Source organism: Colobus angolensis, unplaced genomic scaffold (assembly GCF_000951035.1).
Source record: "Colobus angolensis palliatus isolate OR3802 unplaced genomic scaffold, Cang.pa_1.0 Scaffold349, whole genome shotgun sequence".
NCBI classification, from domain to species: domain Eukaryota; kingdom Metazoa; phylum Chordata; class Mammalia; order Primates; family Cercopithecidae; genus Colobus; species Colobus angolensis.
In genome coordinates, this window is record NW_012116810.1 from 640,507 (window position 1) to 661,778 (window position 21,272).

Below are 21,272 nucleotides of genomic sequence, written 5' to 3' on the forward strand. Positions count from 1 at the left end.
AGTGTTTTGGCTACATGCATAAATTTTCATCTAAAACAAAATAAATGAGGTTGAAAGTAAAACAAAGCAGGTCATGATATTACTAAATGAAAATTAAGGCAGAAGATATTAAATGAGACAAAAGGGGTAATTTATCCTGACAAAAAGAGCACAATCCACAAAAATATCACATCCAACATGCAATAGAAAAACTGCAGAAAATGCAAAACTACATTAACAGAAATATAAGGTGTTTAGGAGACTTAGCTCATGGAAGATAATTAGACAGAAAACCATATAAAGACAGAGGATCTGAATAATTAATCATGAACTGGTACCTCTAATATTGAACTCTAAAGCCTGAAAACAGAGAATAAACTTTCTTTTAAGTGCCTGTGTAACATTTACAAAAGTTGATCATATAATTGGCCATGAAGAAATCCTTGATAAATTCCAGGAAGTTGAAAGAGTACAGACCACATCCTCAGATCACGGTGAAATAAAAACAGAAAAATAATAACAAAAATAGAAACCAATAAAACCCTACCACCTGGAAATGTTAACAGTACCCTTAAACTGCAGCTGTGCAAAGTAGAAACCAAGATTTAATTGCAGCATATTTTTTAATTATTATTAAAACACTTAATATTAAACCTAGAGTTTCTGACTAATGCTGTACTCAGAGAAATTGATTGCTTTAAATGTAAGTCAATTAAGCACTCAAGAAATTAGAAAAAATAAATAAAACTAAGGAAAGCAGAAATAATTAAAATTAATTAAAAAGGCAAAAATTGATGAAATAGAAAAAAGTAATGGATTTATAACTAAACATAACAATGTATTCTTAAAAGACAAAAAAATAGGCCGGGCGCGGTGGCTCACGCCTGTAATCCCAGCACTCTGGGAGGCCGAGGTGGGCGGATCACGAGGTCAGGAGATCGAGACCATCCTATCCTGGCTAACACAGTGAAACCCCGTCTCTACTAAAAAATACAAAAAATTAGCGGGGCATGGTGGCAGGTGCCTGTAGTCCCAGCTAATGGGGAGGCTGAGGCAGGAGAATGGCGTGAACCCGGGAGGCAGAGCTTGCAGTGAGCCGAGATCGCGCCACTGCATTCCAGCCTGGGTGACAGAGCTAGACTCCATCTCAAAAAAAAAAAAAAAAAAAAGGACAGTAAAATAGATCCTCCATCAGAAAAAAAGAAAAACCACAAATACCCCAAAATAGAAACGATAGATATGCATATATATAAATTTGAATACATTGCTTATTTTTTAATGAAAATAACTACGGAGGAAACAAAGGAATTGTTAAAAAGCTATATCCTAAAAGAGAACCGGGCCTAGAGAGTTCCAAAGGTAATATCTTCAAATCCTTAAGGAATAGATTATTCTGATGTTGTTGCAACTATTTGAGGACATAAGAAGAAAGCTTTTACTTTTAAAAAAACATAATCAGATAAGACTCACCCCCAAACTGGGAAAAAAAATAGGACAAACAAAAAACATATGAACTGATATCACTGCTAAATATTGATACAAAAATCCAAAGAAATTAGCAAATAAACACAGAGCAAATCATACTCAGTGACAAAGTGGTCTTTGTTTTGTTTTGAGACAGAGCCTTGCTCTGTGTAGTGGCACAATCATAGCTCATTGAGGCTTCGAACTCCCAGGCTCAAGTGATCCTCCTACCTCGGCCGCCTGAGTAGCTGAGACTACAGATGCATGGCATCATGCCTGGCTAATTTATTTATTTTTTATTATTTTTGTTTTGGAGAGACAGGGTATCCCCATGTTGCCCAGGCTGGTCTCAAACTCCTAGGCTCAGGTGATCCTCCCGCCTCACCTTGCCAAAGTGCTAGGATTGCAGGCAGGAGCCACCGCACCTGGCCCAAGTGGTCTTAATAAAACTGATTCTTCTTTGTAACACTTACAACAATTTACACTTACATATTCTACTTATATGTTTATATGCTGTTATGAGCCCCTCTTCCTGGCCAGGTTAGCTACATGAGGACATAGAGCATGTCTATTATTTACAGTGTACATTCTTTAAGTAGAATTGAGCACAGTGAGCACACAGTAAACATGTGAATTTAATTAACTATGGGAATGAAAGAGAGATTCTTTAAGAAATTCATTAATATAGTTCATCAAGTTTCATAAATTGAAACTTATTTATAAGTTGTTGGTGAATAAAGAACTTGTTGGTGAAATACCAGAAGTGTTCTCATTACAGCAAGAAATGAGAACCAGGATGCTCACTCTGCACCGTGTGCTCATCTTGAATATTGTACAATGAGCATTAGTACCTTTTAAAAAAGTGTTTATTAAAGTCATGTTGTATCCATGAGAGGTAGCAAAGTACATAATATTGCTTGTGTGATTGATAAAGACTGGAATAACAAAAAGAAAATAGCAAGTGAGGGTAGTCAGAAGAAAGAAACCTGACTTCTGGTGAGTGGCCCTCTTTGACAGTGGTGGTGATCATTCTTAAAGGACTCTAGGCCTGGTGCGGTGGCTCAACCTGTAATCCCAGCACTTTGGGAGGCCATGGCAGGTGGGTCACCTAAGGTCAGGAGTTTGAGACCAGCCTGGCCAACATAGTGAAACCCCAGCTCTACTAAAAATACAAAACTTAGCTGGGTGTGGTGGTGGGCACCTGTAATCCCAGCTACTCAGGAGTCTGAGGCAGGAGAATCATTTGAACCCACGAGGTGGAGGTTGCAAAGAGCTGAGATCGTACCATTGCACTCCAGCCTGGGCCACAAGAGTGAAACTCCATCTCAAAAAAAAAAAAAAAGTACTCCAAAGCCTCTGGGACCATCAGGAAACTAGGAAGGCCAGGAAGTCCTTTTCTATCCATGGAATGCTTTGGTTATCAGAGACAAATTAACAAATAAAACGTTTATGGCTCTCATAAGGAAACATTGATGACAACCTAGGAAAATTTTTGAAAGGAGGTATATTGATGAAAATCTAAGAGGGAATTGAGAGGGCCAAATTTCAAGAACAGGTCAGCACAGGTTAGAAAAACTGGTGTTGTTCTAATGATGAAAGTATATGTGGTAATTATTGATAATTAAGAAAATAGAGAAAGATACAAAGAAAAATATGAAAATCTGTGTAACTGAGCACTGTACAACAGAGTGCAGCTGGTACTCTCTGGAAGGCAGTTTGCTAGTATATTTCACAAGCTTTCACAGTGGCTGTAGTCAGGAATTCCCCTTTAGGTGGTTTTCCTAAGGAAACAGGCAGAGTGATATACAAAGACTTATGTTCGAGAATATTCATCACAGCTACACTCTTAACAGTAAAAAAAAAAAAAACTAAATAGCCAAAAATAGGGAATTGCCAAAGTAAATTATATATTCATACAAAAGCATTCTTTATGCTTTTGTAAGGATATACAATTCATACAAATTCATGCTTTAGAAAAATACTTAATGGCATAGAAAATACTTTAGGTAAATAAGTTCCTAAGTGGTATATACTTGGAAAATAAGCTCCTAAGTAGTATATACCTTATGATTCACATGTTGTAACATATTCATACTTATAGATAGGAAAATAACAATATGTCCCAATGTCAAAAATGATTTGGGGTGAGTGCTGAAACTACAAGTGATTTTAATTTTCCTTTCCAGGCTTTTCCACATTTTCCAAAAATTTTTAAATGAATGTGTTTATTTTTGTAGATTTTTTTAAATGAATTTAAAGTTAACTCATTATCCCAGTGCTAGAGATAACCACTGACAATATCTTGATGTAGTTTCTTCTAGTCATTTTTTCTGTGCTTACCTGAGTACTTTCTATTTTTAAGTATAATGTTAGAAGAACACTGCATTACAATTCTGTATTTCCACCTATCCTTATCAACCACCCCCCAAAAATACTTAGAAGTACTCAACACCAGCCTAGAAATAACTTACAGGTTAAAATAGTGATTAATCAGTTGACAATTGTGCATGCTTTGAAAATACAATGATTGGCTACAGAAATTGATAGTTTGTTTAGCTATCAATAACAGAGAATTCTAGTTTTGTTTTTGTCTTTATTTAAGTATAATATAAAATCAGATAGTGGTTAAATCAGATGACCTTTAAGGTCCTTTGCAATTCTGAGGTTCTGAGGCTAATGGGACAGTACGTTTAACTCCTTCTCCATTAATTGTCCCTTTGGGAAACCTGGCTGTTCAGACCCCAAGATCATAATCACATTGTGCTCTGATTTCAGTGTTTAGGAGGAAATCAAGGTCCCTCAAGAGCTAACCTACAAACTTAAACCATCAAGTGACACACAGATCTCTATAGCTATTTAAAAAGCCTAGGTTAGCTAAGATGTGACTATTGGCATCATCAATAGGAAATACATAAAAGAATCAGGTCAAAAGACATCTTAAGATGGAGAGAGACCTGACTGTAAGGGCCTCTTTGTTGAGAACTGGGGTTTGTTTTTAGAATTTATTACCTGATCTCTTGTGTCAATTATGGTTTTGTTTGTTTGTTTGTTTTTTTAAGACGGAATCTGGCCTTGCTCTGTCGCCCAGGCTGGAGTGCAGTGGTGCGATCTCCGCTCAGTGCAAGCTCCGCCTCCCAAGTTCACGCCATTCTCCTGCCTCACCCTCCCGATTAGCTGTAGTTGGGACTACAGGCGCCCGCCACCATGCCCAGCTAATTTTTTGTATTTTCAGTAGAGACAGGATTTCACCGTGTTAGCCAGGAGGGTCTCGATCTCCTGACCTCGTGATCCACCCGCCTCGGCCTCCCAAAGTGCTGGGATTACAGGCGTGAGCCACCGCGCCCGGCCAATTATGATTTTTAACTGAAAGAAAATGCCTAATCTGGAAGTGTGCCCTAGTACCCTTCAAGTTAAAGTATATTTTCAGTTTTTGGAAAACGATATTATGGAAGACTCTTTCTTGGCTGGCCACCAGTCGCCATTTTAAATATATATATATTTCAAATATATATATATAAAATACCTTTTCAAATAAAAGGAGGAAAACTCAGATATATTGTGGCCAAGTAGATCAACAGTAACAAAGGGAGTATTTCTCCTTTGCATTGCCTCTGACTTATAATTTTTTGATTTCATGTAAAAATTATTTTTGAACTTTCAGTGAATTTTAGCTAAATTATGGAATTATTTGCAGCAGTAACTTCAAGAGACATAAGACAGAAAGCATTCTTTTCTTCCTTACAGAAAGATGATGTTGTCGGAAAATGCTCCATTACTTTCATAGTGATATAACCTTATCAAGTTACTTTTTCTTAATGGCTGTTTGGAACATATGAAAAGTTTATTCTCATAAGGGATGAGTTCATCTTTAGCATAGAAAATAAATAGTTATTGCTTATGTAAACCTTAAATTGATGGTCCACCCTGAGAAATGAATACTCAACTCTGGTCCTCTTTCCAATTATTGTCATTGTCAAAAATATTTTTAGTGAAACTTCTAGGTGTCTCCTAACAAAAAGGCTTGTATATAGACTTAGTACAACTCACTTGATCGTAGCCAAAAGGCTGAGAAGCAATGACTTAACACAACTCTAAGTAAACTCAAGAAGTGAGTTGCATTTCACTTGCTAGTCTTCTCATCTATTTGGTTTTTAAATTTTCAGTATAGCTTAATAGTTATTTTTCTCATTAACGTCACATGGACAATCTGACTTTTCTTATCTCCTCCCTCCATTGTTTTTGCCTTTCCCATCTATTCATAATTATAACCTCCACAGCATTCTTTCAACAGTTAGGGCTGGAAAAGAAGCATCTTGCTCCAAAGATTAAAAAATAATAATAATAAAGCACACAGTCACACAGCAGAACTTTAGCTGATTTAAGCAAATTTGAAATCCAGCATGGCTCAAGCAATGAGGCCACTGCTTACTACTGTCACATTCCTTCCTACACCTCTCACAACCATGTTCATTCTTAAACCATAATTGGTGTATTTGCTACTCTGCCACATAAGCTTAAGATATTTATTTGTTAATTCAATCTCAAATATGTTCTTTGTGTTTTTTGTTTTCTTTTTCAGCCTCATTGACTGTTATTTCAGTAAAGGCCGTCTCAGGCATGATCACTTTTTCTATGACGGATAAAATGCAACTAACTTATCCCATTTTCTATATCATGTTTATCATCATGATAGCATCTTGTGTTTTCCAAGTCAAGTAAGTTAGCTTCTACATACTCACTAATCTTTCAACATTCCTGTGCTTCTCTGGGCATTAATCTTTATTGGCTTCAGATGATAATTAAAATGAGATACAACTGATTTCTAAGGGTGAAGGGCCTATAGCTTGTCCTCAGTCAATGTGCCTTGCTTCCTCCTTTGCATCCAATAATGAGTTTTTACGAAGAGTTGCCTTCATGTCTTGTGAGTTCTAAAGCGCAGCCTTAATCCAGCTAAGTGCACTTTGATACTTTCCTGATGCTCTTCTGCTTGTAATTAATATCCATGGTACACAGGTTGTCATTAGCAATAAATCAAAGGGGCAGGTCCACATCCAGGCTTTCATTCTAAATATAGGACACACATGAACCCTTCACCTTCATTTCTTAGCTCATGCTCACTAATTGCCCAGAGATGGACGAAACCAGACATTTGGCCGGGAGGGAAATCCTTTCCCCAAAATTTTGCATCTTTGGCCAGAATTTCCTTTGTATCCATGGGATTGCGGAATGATTGTTTTATGTTTCTCTTGGGGCCTAATAGTGGTGACATGGAACATTTTTAATTTCTGCTCTTCCCTGCCCCCACTTCCATCAGCTCTGATCACTTCCCCTCCATTTCTCACACTGGGATTGTGCCTTTGCCTGCTGGGCTTTCTTGAGTTGACCTGAAAGTTTTCTGTTCACCCCAAAATGCTGTGCAAAAGCACCATCACAGATAAGAAATCAGAGCTCAAAATCAGTACAAAAGTGGTTCCTTCTGTAGGTGCGAGAAGTACCATCTAATTGTTATGGACTGAAAATAGGTCCTGTTATAAGGTCTGTGGAGAATTACTGGAGAAACCCAATGTTTTGTCACTGGTTTGTCATCTCCTTATAAGTCTGTGTTTCTAATACTTGTATTTTGCTATTTTTTTCTCTTTCTTCTTCTGAATTAATTGGTACTGCCACAATATCTTTTGGGATTAGTGGCATTATCTTCATACCATACTTTGTAAATTTGACAATTGGGGGTAAACTGCATTCTGTCACCCTGTCTCAATCTCTGCACCCATCACACTGTACAACTGTGGTTCTCAGCCCTGGTTGCCCATTAAAATGACCTGGGTTTTGTACATATATATGTACATGCATGTATATGACCTGACTTTTGTACATATACGTACATGCAGGCATACAAGAACATACATGCATTTATGTATACCTACATATGTGTATGTATACACACACACACACACAGATACACACAGGCTCTACCCACAAAGTACTTTTTTCAATTGCTCTAGAGTAGGACCTAAGCATTCATGCTTTTTAAAAGCACCCCTGTGATAGTACAATTCACTGCTTCAAAAAACAATCTAGTCCCGAGCAGGGCAGCACAGCACAGTTGTGAGAACTGCTTTTGTGTTGGTGGCCAGAATGAGAAGTTGAGCTCCCACATATGCTCTGCAGCTGGAGCACTGAGCATTGTTTTTGAAACATTAAACATTCCTTTACTTCTCCATCTTCTTTCTTGGCACGTGGCATGTCAATGGATAGCTCTACTATTCCCCAGATATGATATTTAACAGATTCTAGGGTCTATCCTAATGAATCAGGCCCAGTGTGATACTGGTCCAGCAGCTTGAATCACTTCCAACTCAAACTTCTGTGGCCTCGGAATATGATTAATTGCTTTTCATTGTTACTGTTGTTGGTTTAAACAGACCATAAAACCTGACATCTGATCTCATACATCAGATGCATATAAGCTATGACTGCTGATTGGAAATGCCCTTTCACTGCACCTCCTTTCCCTTTGTAATTGTAGCTAAAGAACACGCGTTTCTTGAAGTTATTGTTAACTTATTGCTGAATGTCTCTTAAAGCCAAAGTTCCAGTAAGTGCCTTCTGCTCTAGGTTCCTGAATCAAGCCACGAAACTCTACAATACGACAAGAGTGGTGCCAGTTAATCATATTTTCTTTACAATCAGTGCCATCATTGCAGGTGAGTTTTGGTTTTCTATACATAGGTGATTCCAAGCATAAATTAAGTATCTCCCAGAGTAAATGAGAGGATCCAGAAATCTTTAGGTTGTAAGGATCTCTGTTGCCTCCACCTGGTGTCTGAATTTCCCCTATGACAGTCCTCCAGGAGAGGTTCCTCTACTTTTTGTGAATGCTGTCTGCCTCCTGGCTCAGCTCAGTCCTGCTTTGGATCACTCTCATTCTCTGGAGATTTCTAAGTAGAAAATGTGTTCTTATATTGGAGCTGAAATGAGTTTCCTTGCAAATTCAAGACACTCATCTTTGTTCTTCTTGTTGGAGTCTTTCCCTTGCCAGCCCTTGTATTAGTCCATTTTGTGTTGCTATAAAGGAATACCTGAGACTGGGTAATTTATTTTAAAAAGAAGTTTATTTGCCTCATGGCTCTGCAGATGGTACAGAAGCATGGTGCCAGCATCTGCTTCTTGTCAGGACCTCAGGAAGCTTTTACTGTGGCAGAAGGCAAAGGGTGAATAGGCGTATCACATAGCAAGAGATGGGGCAAGGGAGAGGGGTAGGTCCCCAGTATCTTTAACAAACAGATCTCATATGAACTCAGGACTGACAGAGGACACCAAGCCATTCATGAAGGATCCACCCCTAGGACCCAAACACCTTCCTCTAGGCCCCACCTCCAACATTTGGGGATCACATTTCAACATGTGATTTGGAGGGGACAGATATCCAAGCTATATCAGCCCTTCTGATCATCAAAGCAACTGAAAGATCCTCTTGAGTCTTATCTCTGGGCCATACATGCCCAATTCTACTAACTCTTCCCTATATGCCCCTCACCAGCTTGATCAGAGAGCACAATCCAAAACTGAATTCAATGTTCCAGGGAAAGCCTGAGAGACAAGAATAGAAACTACTGCCTTTGCTATTCTGGCCTCTATTTTTCTACTATTGCAGTTCTTTTATTAGTAAGGACCATTTTTTTAAAATATGACAGGCATGATAACATTAAAACTAAAAGTATAAATTTGAAACTCAGTCCAAACCAAAAACAGTTGATTCAAGTATACCATTTCTAAATTTGGTACTGGTATGCCCTCATTCATTGGCTTATTTGATGTATTTACCACCTTCTTGATCTTGAGAGTTCATTTCTCAGTGTAAAGTTTATGTATTTGAGGGAGTAATTGAAGATTATCTCTTTCCTAAATGACACATTTTTTTTTTATTTTATGGAAAACAATGTGACTGTCAGTGGGTAGTTCTTTAAAGTAATTAATGCGTTTTCTGTTTCCCAAACTTGACACTTAATATTTAAAGAAAAAGATTCTATCCCATGACATCTAATTTTTTAGTATTTTAAGCTAGTTAACAAAGTAAGAAAAGATTGCATATTGATGTGTCTTAGAATTATTGGAAAAGGAAAATAGGCCAAAAAGAGTCACAGAAATGACATAAGCCTGATAGTTAATGTGCATAAAGTATATAGTTGCCCTGATCAGAAGGTTTTCTGCAGCCTGGGAACATAGCAAAATGTTATCTCTAAAAAATTAGGGGGAAAATCAGCCAGGTATGGTGGCACATACCTGTATTCCCAGCTACTCAGGAGGCTAAGGCAGGAGGATTGTTTGAACCCAGAAGTTCGAAGTTACAGTGAGCTATAGTCACACCACTGCTCTGAAGCCTGGGTGACAGAGCAGGACCCCATCTCTAAAAAAAAAAGTTAAAAATAAATAAAGATTTTCTAGGAGAACCAACAGGGCTGGGTCTTAATACTCAGCATACAGAGTAATTAATGAGTCAGGAGGATGCTGAGACCTTTTGGGAGGCATAAGAGTCCCTCTGATGTTACTGGTGAGTGGAATGGTGGTGGAGCTTGCTGACTACTTCTTCTCTCTGCCTCCATGAGAAAGCATAGCTTACAATTAAGATGAGACCATATTTTGCCTACTAATTAGTCAAGTTTTGTTTGTTCTTTTTATTGCATTATCCAATGCTGATAAGGCTACAGTATCACAGGCACTCTTATGGGCCGGGTAACATGGTGCCACCCTCCTAGAACTGAGTTTTGTAGTTTTTATCAGAAGCCTTAAAAATATTTCTATTCTTTGATTCTACAAGTCAACAACAAAAACCCAAATAACCTGATTTTAAAATGGGAAAAGAACTTGAATAGATGTTTTGAAAAGAAGATACACAAATGGCCAAAGACGTGAAAAGATGTTCAACACCTAATCATAAGGGAAATGCAAATCAAAACCACAATGAGATATAATCTCACACCCAATAGGATGGCTGCTATTAACAAGAGAAAACAACAAATGGTGGTGAGGATGTGGATGAACTGGAACTTTCGTACACCGTTGGTTGGGATGTAAAATGGTGCTGCCATTATGGAAAACAGTGTGGCAGTTCCTCAAAAAATTAAAAATGGAATTACCATATGATCTAGCAATTTCACTTCTAGGCAAGAGAATTGAAAGCAAGGTCTTGAAAAGACATTTGTATATGTATGTTCATAGCAGCATTATTCACAATAGCCAGAAGGTAGAAGCAACCCAGATGTCCATCCACAGATGAATAAACAAAACATGGTATATATATACAATGGAATATATTCAGCTTTTAAAAGGAAGGAAATTATAACACATGCTACAACATAAATGAACCTTGAGAGCATTATGGTAAGTGAAATAAGCCAGTCACAAAAAGAAAAATATTGTATGATTCCACTTATATGTGATATCTAGAGTAGTGAGATTTATAGAAACAAAAGTAGAACGATGGCTGAGGGGAGGAGGAAATGAGTAGAATTTCAGTTTTACAAGAGGAAAAAGTTCTGGAAATTGGTTGCAAAACAGTGTGAACCTACTTATCACTACTGAACTATACACCAAAAAAAAATAGAGATAGTAAATTTTATGTTATGTATATTTTACTACAATGTTTTTATTTATTTATTTATTTATTTATTTAGACAGAGTCTTGCCCTGTGGCCCAGGCTGGAGTGCAGTGGCCGGATCTCAGCTCACTGCAAGCTCCGCCTCCCGGGTTTACGCCATTCTCCTGCCTCAGCCTCCCGAGTAGCTGGGACTACAGGTGCCCGCCACCTTGCCCGGATAGTTTTTTGTATTTTTTAGTAGAGACGGGGTTTCACCGTGTTAGCCAGGATGGTCTCGATCCCCTGACCTCGTGATCCGCCCGTCTCGGCCTCCCAAAGTGCTGGGATTACAGGCTTGAGCCACTGTGCCCAGCCCACAATGTTTTTAAATTGGAAAAAAAAATAGCCAAGTGTGGCGGTGCACACCTGTAGTCCCAGCTACGCAGGAGGCTGAGGCGGGAGTATCACTTGGCCTGGAAGTCCAAGGTTACAGTGAGCTATAATCACGCCACTACTCTCCAGCCTGGGTGATGGAGCAGGACCCCATCTCTAAAAAAATAAAAGTTAAAAATAAATAAAGGTTTTCTAGGAGGACCAAGAAAATCTTTGGAAACAGAAATTCCACTTCTAAAAACCCCCACGAAAATTCATGAAATACTTGGGAAAATGAGGCATACCTCATTTTATTGTGCTCTGCAGATACTGCATTTTTTTACAAATTGAAGGTTTGTGGCAATCCTGCATCAAACAAGTCTGCTGGAATCATTTTTCCAACAGCATGTGCTCACTTCATATCTCTGTGTCATGTTTCAGTAATTATTGCATTATTTCAAATTGTTATTATTATATCTGTTATGGTGATCTGTGATCAGTGATCTTTAATGTACTACCATACTTGTTTTGAGACACCACAAACTGCACCTGTGTAAGACTGCCAACTTACCAATAAATGTATGTGTTCTGATGCTCCACTGACCAGCTGTTCCCACATCTCTCTCCTTCCCCTTGGGCCTCCGTATTCCCTGGGACACAACAATATTGAAATCTGGCCATTTAATAACCCTACAATGGCCTGTAACTGTTCAGGTGAAAGGAAACATCACACAATCCTTCCGTTAAGTCAAAAGCTAGAAACCGTTAAGCTTAGTGAGGAAGGCATGTCAAAAGCCAAGACAGGCTGAAAGGTAGACCTTCTGCACCAAACAGCCAAGTTGTGAATGCAAAAGAAAAAAGTTTCTGGGCTGGGTGCGGTGGCTCATGTCTATAATCCCAGCACTTTGGGAGGCTGAGGCGGGCGGATCACTTGAGGTCGGGAATTCGAGCCCAGCCTGACCAACATGGAGAAACCCTGTCTCTACTAAAAATACAAGATTAGCTGGGCATGGTAGCGCATGCCCATAATCCCAGCTACTTGGGAGGCTGAGGCAGGAGAATTGCTTGAACCTGGCAGGCGGAGGTTGCGGTGAGCCAAGATGACACTATTGCACTCCAGCCTGGGCGAGAGAGAGAGAGAGAGAGAGAGAGAGAGAGAGAGAGAGAGAGAGTTATTAACCATTCTGAAAAGCCTAAGGCCCTTAAGAATTATGCTAAATCTAGTCTGCCTGTACTCTCTAAATGAAACAACTAATCCTGGATAACAATACATCTGTTTATGGCATGGGTTACTGAATATTTTAAACCCACTGTTGAGACTTAATGACCAGGAAAAAGATTCCTTTGAAAATATTACTGCTTATTGGCAATGAACCTGATCACCCAAGAACTCTTATGGAGATGTACAAGGAGACGAATGTTGTTTTCACGCCCGCTAACACAACATCCATTCTGCAGCCCATGGATCAATGAGTAATTTTGACTTTCAAGTCTTATTATTTAAGAAATACATTTCATAAGGCTATAGCTGTCACAGATAGTGATTCTGCCAATTGATCTTAGCAAAGTAAATTGAAAACTTTCTGATTTTCTTGATGTCATTAAGAACCTTTGTGATTCATGGGCGGAGGCTAAAATATGCACATTGACAGGAGTTTGGAAGAAGTCTGTTCTAACTCTCCTGGATGATTTTGAAAGGTTCAAGACTTCAGAGAAGGCAGTAACTGCAGATGTGATGGAAATAGAAAAAGAACTAGAATAGAAGTGGAGCCTGAAGATGTGACTGGATTGCTACAACTTCATGATCAAACTTTAATGGATGAGGAGTTGCTTTTTATAAAAGAGCAAAGAAAGTGGTTTCTTGAAGTGGAAACTACTCTTGGTGAAGATGCTAGGAACATTGTTGAAATGAAAACAAAGGATTTAGAATATTTCAGTAACCTAGTTGATGAAGCAGCAGCTGTGTTCGAGAAGATTAAGTAGAGATTTTGAAAGAATTTCTACTGTAAGTCAAATGCTATCAAACAGCATTGCATGCTACAAAGAAATCTTTCACAAGAGTTAATTGATATGGCAAACTTCATCATTGTCTTATCTTAAGAAGTTGCCACAGCCACCCCAAACTTCAGCAACCACAACCCTGATCAATCAGCAACCATCAACACTGGGGCAAGTCCCTCCAACGAGCAAAAAGATTAGGACTCACTGCAGGCTCAGATGATCATTAGCATTTTTAGCAATAAAGTATTTTAATAAAGGTATATACTTTTTTTAGACATAATGCTATTGCACATTTGATAAACTATAGTATAGTATAAACATAACTTTTATGTACACTGGGAAACCAAAAATTTAGTGTGACTTGCTTTATTGAGAGATTAGCTTTATTGTGATGTGGTCTGGAACCAAAACCATGTATTTCCAAGATATGCCTGTACAAAGAAGTATATTGCTGCTTTACTAAAGAAAAAAGATGTAGAACCAATTTGAAATGCCCTTAGAGAAATGAATATTATGGTATATCAGTTTAAAATAACATGAAAACTGGCCGGGCGCAATGGCTCACTCCTGTAATCCCAGCACTTTGGGAGGCCAAGGTGGGGTGGGTGGTCAGGAGATCGAGACCATCCTGGCTAACACTGTGAAACCCCGTTTCTACTAAAAAATACAAAAAATTAGCCAGGCGAGGTGGCGGGCGCCTGTGGTCCCAGCTACTCAGGAGGCTGAGGCGGGAGAATGGCGTGAACCTGGGAGGCAGAGCTTGCAGTGAGCCAAGATCGCACCACTGCACTCCAGCCTGGGAGACAGAGTGAGACTCTGTCTCAAAAATAAATAAATAAATAAATAAAATAACATGAAAACATTAAAATGGTTATAAGGAAGTATGTAATAACCTGGAGTGTGCTTCAGAAACTTTCATTCATTCAACAAATATTCATTAGAACTGGACATGACTTCTTCCTGTAAGAAGTTCATTCCCTAGGTAAGAAGATAAGGTGAAGATTGAGAAAGCTCCTTGAGGATAGATCTCTGTCCTGTCGTTTCTCCAAGACCTAGAGCAGTGGCTGACACACAGCAGACGTTCAATAAACATTTGTTGGCTGGCTAGCAAGGATAACACCACACACAAAAAAATTTAATTCCAGGCAACATATAACTTAAAGATATCTTATTTAACAAAAACTCTATGAAGGCTTTGGAACTTTACAGAAGAAATCATTGAGACCAACAGGGATAGAAGCAACATTCATCAAAGTAGATGATGCATCCTTGTTTATCTATGGAAGACCAGAGGAAGATGAGATGGGCGCTGGCAGTGGGGAGTGGAGCTAAGGTAGCACCTCAGCTGCTAGAGTGTGCTTTGGTGCTTGAGTTGCCGTGGGGCCAGACCAACAGATCACTGGTATCGCCACAAGTGACAGCATGGGTGGCAGCAGCTGGCCTGAGGCGGACCTGCCGTGTCAGAGGCCCCAGAGTCCAGCAAGACTCTTAGGCCAGGCTGGCTGACTCCTGACTTAAAACTGCAGGTAGGGAATAGTCACTAGAGTGTTGTTTTCTTGTATGTTCCAGTGGGACAATCCTGGACTGGATGAGAAATTTCTGCTTGCAAATATATGTCAATTATGTTGATTTTATAATAATGATAATTATATCAGGTCTACAGATCTATGTTCTTTTTGGAATAATTCAGAATGTGTGGCCTGCAAATTTTCTTAAACTAAACTGCTGAATGTGCATTTTAAGGGTGACTAAATTTACCTTGAAAAAATAACATATTAACATAAGTTTACAAACAATATTTAGCTATTATAAATAACCTTACTTTGAAATCAATTTTATCTTCTTTTCCTGTGTCACAGGTATCATATTTTATCAGGAATTCCTTGGTGCTGCTTTTCTCACTGTATTTGTATATCTTTTTGGGTGAGTAAATGTCTCAGAGGTAAAGTATGTGGAATTCTATTACTTTTACATAGGATTTTTGGCATTGTACCAGAGGTATAGAAAGTTGGAAAATAATATAAGAAACATCAGTCTCCTGAGCTCCTAAAAGAAACATATTTTTTAACTTAAGGCCCTACATGGGGCTCAGTGTCTTTGGCTTTGTGACTTAGGTATTCCTCTGAAGCTCTGAAACATCGGGGATTTTCAATTCCAGGCCAAAGACAAGATACATCCACTGGCCCTTGTAGTTACTCCATGACCTGTCTGTACTGTATCAGACCTACTTCACTCTTGGGAACCCCTAGATTAGATCTAAATTAGAGAATCATGATCCTCTAGGGTCGCCCAAAATAAAAGACCAAGATGGGCAGATCCCTTGCTTTAGTCATGATAACATCATGTTGGTAGTGTCCCTTCCTTGTGTCAGAGTGTGCAGCTTGAACTCTTCCTAGAGATTTGGTGGGCATCATTGCTAGCATTGCTTGCAAACAGAAAGCAGAACTTTGACAATATATCGCCAGTGTATAGGAGCTTCCATGAGTCCATGAGGCACTTCATTAAATGTTTAGCTGCTTCTGATCTGATAGTCAGCATGACCATTGTTATGCAAACTTAAGCCTAGGCTATTTTCTGTGTAGGAAGCCGTCTATCTTGAAAATTCAATTTCATAAGATATTTGGTCAAGGCCAAACTTCTGAGGTCTGGAAATTATGACTACTCTTATGGCCAAGGACAACTAGATTTCTTAGAAAATTAAAGAATAAATTATTTTTTCTCTTGTGTCACATGCCAGAAATGGATCTGGGCGTGCATGGGTAGAAAATGAGACAGGGTGTCTACCCAAAGGGTTTTGAGCCTGAATTAGCCCCCAGATGGTAAAAACCTGGGGGAGGGATCTACTGGAATCTGCCCAGGTCTTGGTTCTGGGTAGAACTATTGGCTGTGCTAATTAAGACAAGTACTAGGAAGCTTACCAGAAACTGGATGAACAAAACCAATGGGATTTATGTCATCATGTAGAATACGGAGCTCAGTTATTTAATATCATGAGTCTGTTTCAGTGTTCTTGTATTCTTTATTAATATTATTCTTACAGGTGTTTTCTGTCATTCCTTGGTGTATTTTTGGTCACAAGAAATCGAGAAAAGGAACATCTGCAACAGTCTTATATTGATTTTGGAAATATTCCTGGTAAAATCATATATTCTTTATAGTGGAAAATTTGATCCTTATAAATGAATAATTATTGGTATTATTTTGGGTGGTAAGTTAATATAAAACATAATTCCTACCCTTAAAAATGTGCATTTAATAATGAAACCAAAGGTGATATTTTCAGTGTAAATGTTACTAATAATTTATTGAATATTAGTTTTGCACAGAACTGGGGATATAAGAGAACTGACCACGTTTCCTTGATTTGGGTGATTTGGAGGATTTCCTTTTTGGGTTTCCTTAAATTGGAAAAGGGTAGAGAAAAGAGTAGCAATGACTACCAGCAGCAGACCCCTGCCACTTTGAGAACCTTAAAGGAACATCCAAGGACAAAGGGTAGGCAGCTAAGGAACATGTCTTGGGGAAAGCCTGGGGTGACTTGTGCACTGTGGCTCAGGACAGTCACCAAAACATGAGTAGCTTCTTCCCCCTTCCTCACCCTGCCTACACAGAGAGCAAACACTCTTTCCCGTTCTCACTCTCACTGAGAAATAACTCACCTAGTCATGTAGACAACAAAAGCCAAGTCCAGGACAGAGGAAACAGTCTATTGTGTCACCTCTTCCCCCATCCACCCGCCCTCAGCACTCTCCAGCCTTATTGGGGGTATGGGGGGACCTATAGGTTTCCAGGCAGGAGTGGAGATATCCTCACAGCTTTCTCCGCCATTCTGTTAGCATCATGCCTGTGAAGCAAAAACTAGGGAAGCCTCATCCCTAAGACTGAGAAATATGGCCCCATGCAATGAATTCTGTGTTCTCTTTGCCATTCGAGCCAACTTATCTGCTGGGAGCAGTCAATGAAAGAATTGGCATCAGTGGCAAAGGTGCGTGTGAGAGAAGCCTTATATGGTTAGAGGTTCTTTAGTAGGAAATAAAGTTTGATTTTATTTATTTGTTTTTTTAATTTTTTTTTTTTTGAGACGGAGTCTTGCTCTGTCACCCAGTTCTGGAGTGCAGTGGCACAATCTCAGCTTACTGCAGCCTCCCCTCTCAGGGTTCAAGTGATTCTTGTGTCTCAGCCTCCCAAGTAGCTGGGATTACAGGTATGCACCACCATGCCTGGCTGATTTTTCTATTTCACCATGTTGGCCAGGCTGGTCTCAAACTCCTGACCTCAAGTGATTCGCCTGCCTCAGCCTCCCAATGTGCTGGGATTATAGGTGTGAGCCACTGCGCCCAGCCTGATTATTTTTAACTCTATTTTTTATTTCACAAAGCCCAGTGCATAGACTCCGTAGCAGCTTTAGAAGCCACTATCAAAGGCTATTTTTCTATGTTGTTATATGCATTCAACATGGAAAAGAAGACACAACCCTGGGGAGAAAGGCTTGGAGATGAGTGAATGCTTCATGTGAATCTCCAGACTAAACCCACCTGATTTCCATGTACAGCCTGTCGATCCTGTGGGGGTGGTGACAGTGGCTCTGACACAGACAGCATGCTATCACACAGCTAGAGACATGGCATTCCAAGGGCCTTTCCTTCCTTGACATTCATCTCTTCTGTTTAGACAGTGCCCACATAGTATAAAAGAGAGGTGATAAAATGTGGCCTAGATTGAGGAGAAATTATTAAGACTCATTTTTCTGTAAGACCACAAAAGATTCTCTATGATTATTATCTCCACAGGGAAACAAATGTTGGACAAAATACAACCAGATTCAAATAGCTTATCCTATGGAACTTTGCCTGATGGAAGTGACTCAATAAACAGCCAAAGTGGAGAGAAGAAAGAGGTCTAAAATGCTGAGAGGGATGACTGTTGGCCTGTTATTCGATACCACCTTTTTTAAAAATTGCACATGTTCAATTTGTGTCAGCAGCTCTTTTATAAGCTGACATGTGCTAGCGTTCATTTCAGTCCTTTCCCCCACCTCAGTGTCTATGGACAATCGGGGGCTTCCTAAGCTCTGACAGTCTAATATTTCCATGGAATGTGATTTGAAGTGTTCCCCACACCCTGGACCTCTCCCTAGTGATTATCTAGCCAGCTACACCTTAATCAGAGCCCAGCTGCTCTAGCAGGAATGTTGCACAGAAATGTACATTTGCGGTTTGGCCATAGGTCACATAGGTGGCTTCTCCCATGGGTAGTGTCAGTTGCTCCACTTTAAAAAGACACTTCAGCCCCATAGCCTGACTCCCAAAAGAAAGGCTTGAGAGTGCTCATTTTTTTCTAAGCCACCTTTTATAAGCCTCCCTATAAAAATCTTACCTTTCAAGTCCTAAATTAGAATCGCAAGTCATCTTTTCTGAAAACTAATGCTATCAAAGTCCTCCTTGGAAAATTAAGGGTCTCTTTAAAATTAGAATTTATAAATGGCATTCAGTGATGGTGTATAACAAAATTAAAAGACCTTGACTGGTGGGCTTTTTAAATGTAAGAAAGAGGAAGTTTAAGAAGTAGGACTCTGCTTGTTTCGGTAGCCCGTATACTAAAATAGGAACAATGCAGAGAAGATTAGCACAGCCCCCGCGCAAGGCTGACACATAAATTCGTGAAGCATTAGAGACAAAAAGTAGGACCAATGTTTCTTTATTTTGTAATAAAAATATAGAATGGTGATGTTTTCTTCAGCTGTATGATTCTATTATACTTGAAACTGAAGAAAAATTTAATATCCTATGCCTTTGTTTTTATAGATCTTATAATTTATCAAGTGGGTTTATATGTCTTATTCTCCATGTAAGTCTAAAAAATCACATTTAAATTCTTAGTGATACTTTCACTACACATCATTTCTTCCCAAAGTCATTATCTCAAGCTTTGTGAATTCTTCAAGATAAAAGGAGAGTTGTGATTAGAGAACTGTATTTCAGCCATTTAAATCTGTAGACATAGAAGACAACACAGTGGTCAAACCTGAGCTTCAAGAGGAAGCCCAACTCCTCCTGTGCCCTGAATGGCTTTTCTACTTCAATGCATCACATATCTACTAAGACACATTTGCATGTAGAATCCATAATAATACCTGTTATTTATGATCTACCTAATATTTAAAGGAGAAGGAAAGAGGTAGCCTTCGCTGTAGCCAACATCAAACAATAAGTCCCACCCTTCATGACATTTCAAAGCCTTCAGATCAGGAGATAGAGACACAAAAAACTCTTCAAAAAATCAATGAATCCAGGAGTTGGTTTTTTGAAAAGATCAACAAAATTGATAGACCACTAGCAAGACTAATAACGAAGAAAAGAGAGAAAAATCAAATAGATGTAATAAAAAATGATAAGGGTGATATCACCACTGACCCCAGAGAAATACAAACTACCATCAGAGAATACTATAAACACCTCTATGCAAATAAACTGGAAAATCTAGAAGAAATGGATAAATTCCTGGATACATACACCCTCCCAAGACTAAACCAGGAAGAAGTTGAATCTCTGAATAGACCAATAACAGGCTCTGAAATTGAGGCAATAATTAATAGCCTACCAACCAAAAAAAGGCCAAGACCAGATGGATTCACAGCCGAATTCTACAGAGGTACAAAGAGGAGCTGGTACCATTCCTTCTGAAACTATTCCAATCAATAGAAAAAGAGAGAATCCTCCCTAACTCATTTTATGAGGCCAACATCATCCTGATACCAAAGCCTGGCAGAGACACAACAAAAAAAGAGAATTTTAGACCAATATCCCTGATGAACATCGATGCAAAAAATCCTCAATAAAATACTGGCAAACTGAATCCAGCAGCACATCAAAAAGCTTATCTACCATGATCAAGTGGGCCTCATCCCTGGGATGCAAGGCTGGTTCAGCATATGCAAATCAATAAATGTAATCCAGCATATAAACAGAACCAAAGACAAAAACCACATGATTATCTCAATAGATGCAGAAAATGCCTTTGACAAAATTCAACAGCCCTTCATGCTAAAAACTCTCAATAAATTAGGTATTGATGGGACATGTCTCAAAATAATAAGAGCTATTTATGACAAACCCACAGCCAATATCATACTGAATGGGCAAAAACTGGAAACATTCCCTTTGAAAACTGGCATAAGACTGGATGCCCTCTCTCACCACTCCTGTTCAACATAGTGTTGGAAGTTCTGGCCAGGGCAATCAGGCAGGAGAAAGAAATAAAGGGTATTCAATTAGGAAAAGATGAAGTCAAATTGTCCCTGTTTGCAGAAGACGTGATTGTATATCTAGAAAACCCCATCGTCTCAGCCCAAAATCTCCTTAAGCTGATAAGCAACTTCAGCAAAGTCTCAGGATACAAAATCAACGTGCAAAAATCACAAGCATTCTTATACACCAATAACAGACAAACAGAGAGTCAAATCATGAGTGAACTCCCATTCACAATTGCTTCAAAGAGAATAAAATACCTAGGAATTCAACTTACAAGGGCCTCTTCAAGAAGAACTACAAACCACTGCTCAACGAAATAAAAGAGGACACAAACAAATGGAAGAGCATTCCATGCTCACGGATAGGAAGAATCAATATCATGAAAATGGCCATACTGCTCAAGGTAATTTATAGATTCAATGCCATCACCATCAAGCTACCATTGACTTTCTTCACAGGATTGGAAAAAATGACTTAACGTTCATATGGAACCAAAAAAGAGCCCACATTGCCAAGACAATCCTAAACCAAAAGAACAAAGCTGGAGGCATCATGCTACCTGACTTCAAACTATACAACAAGGCTACAGTAACCAAAACAGCATGGTACTGGTACCAAAACAGAGATA

At 38.9% G+C, this 21,272-nt stretch overlaps 1 protein-coding gene across 1 annotated transcript in view; it reads left to right on the forward strand.

The window, feature by feature from the left end:
- NIPAL2 (NIPA-like domain containing 2) overlaps positions 1-19,119 on the forward strand; it is a 112,570-nt gene extending 93,451 nt beyond the window's left edge. Inside the window, exons 7-11 of the mRNA XM_011952726.1 lie at positions 6,023-6,158; positions 8,059-8,147; positions 15,254-15,317; positions 16,435-16,529; positions 18,185-19,119. Coding sequence (XP_011808116.1) covers positions 6,023-6,158; positions 8,059-8,147; positions 15,254-15,317; positions 16,435-16,529; positions 18,185-18,297 — 497 coding nt within the window. The 3' untranslated portion in view covers positions 18,298-19,119. The remainder of the gene's footprint in view (positions 1-6,022; positions 6,159-8,058; positions 8,148-15,253; positions 15,318-16,434; positions 16,530-18,184) is intronic.
- The last annotated feature ends 2,153 nt before the right edge of the window (positions 19,120-21,272 follow it).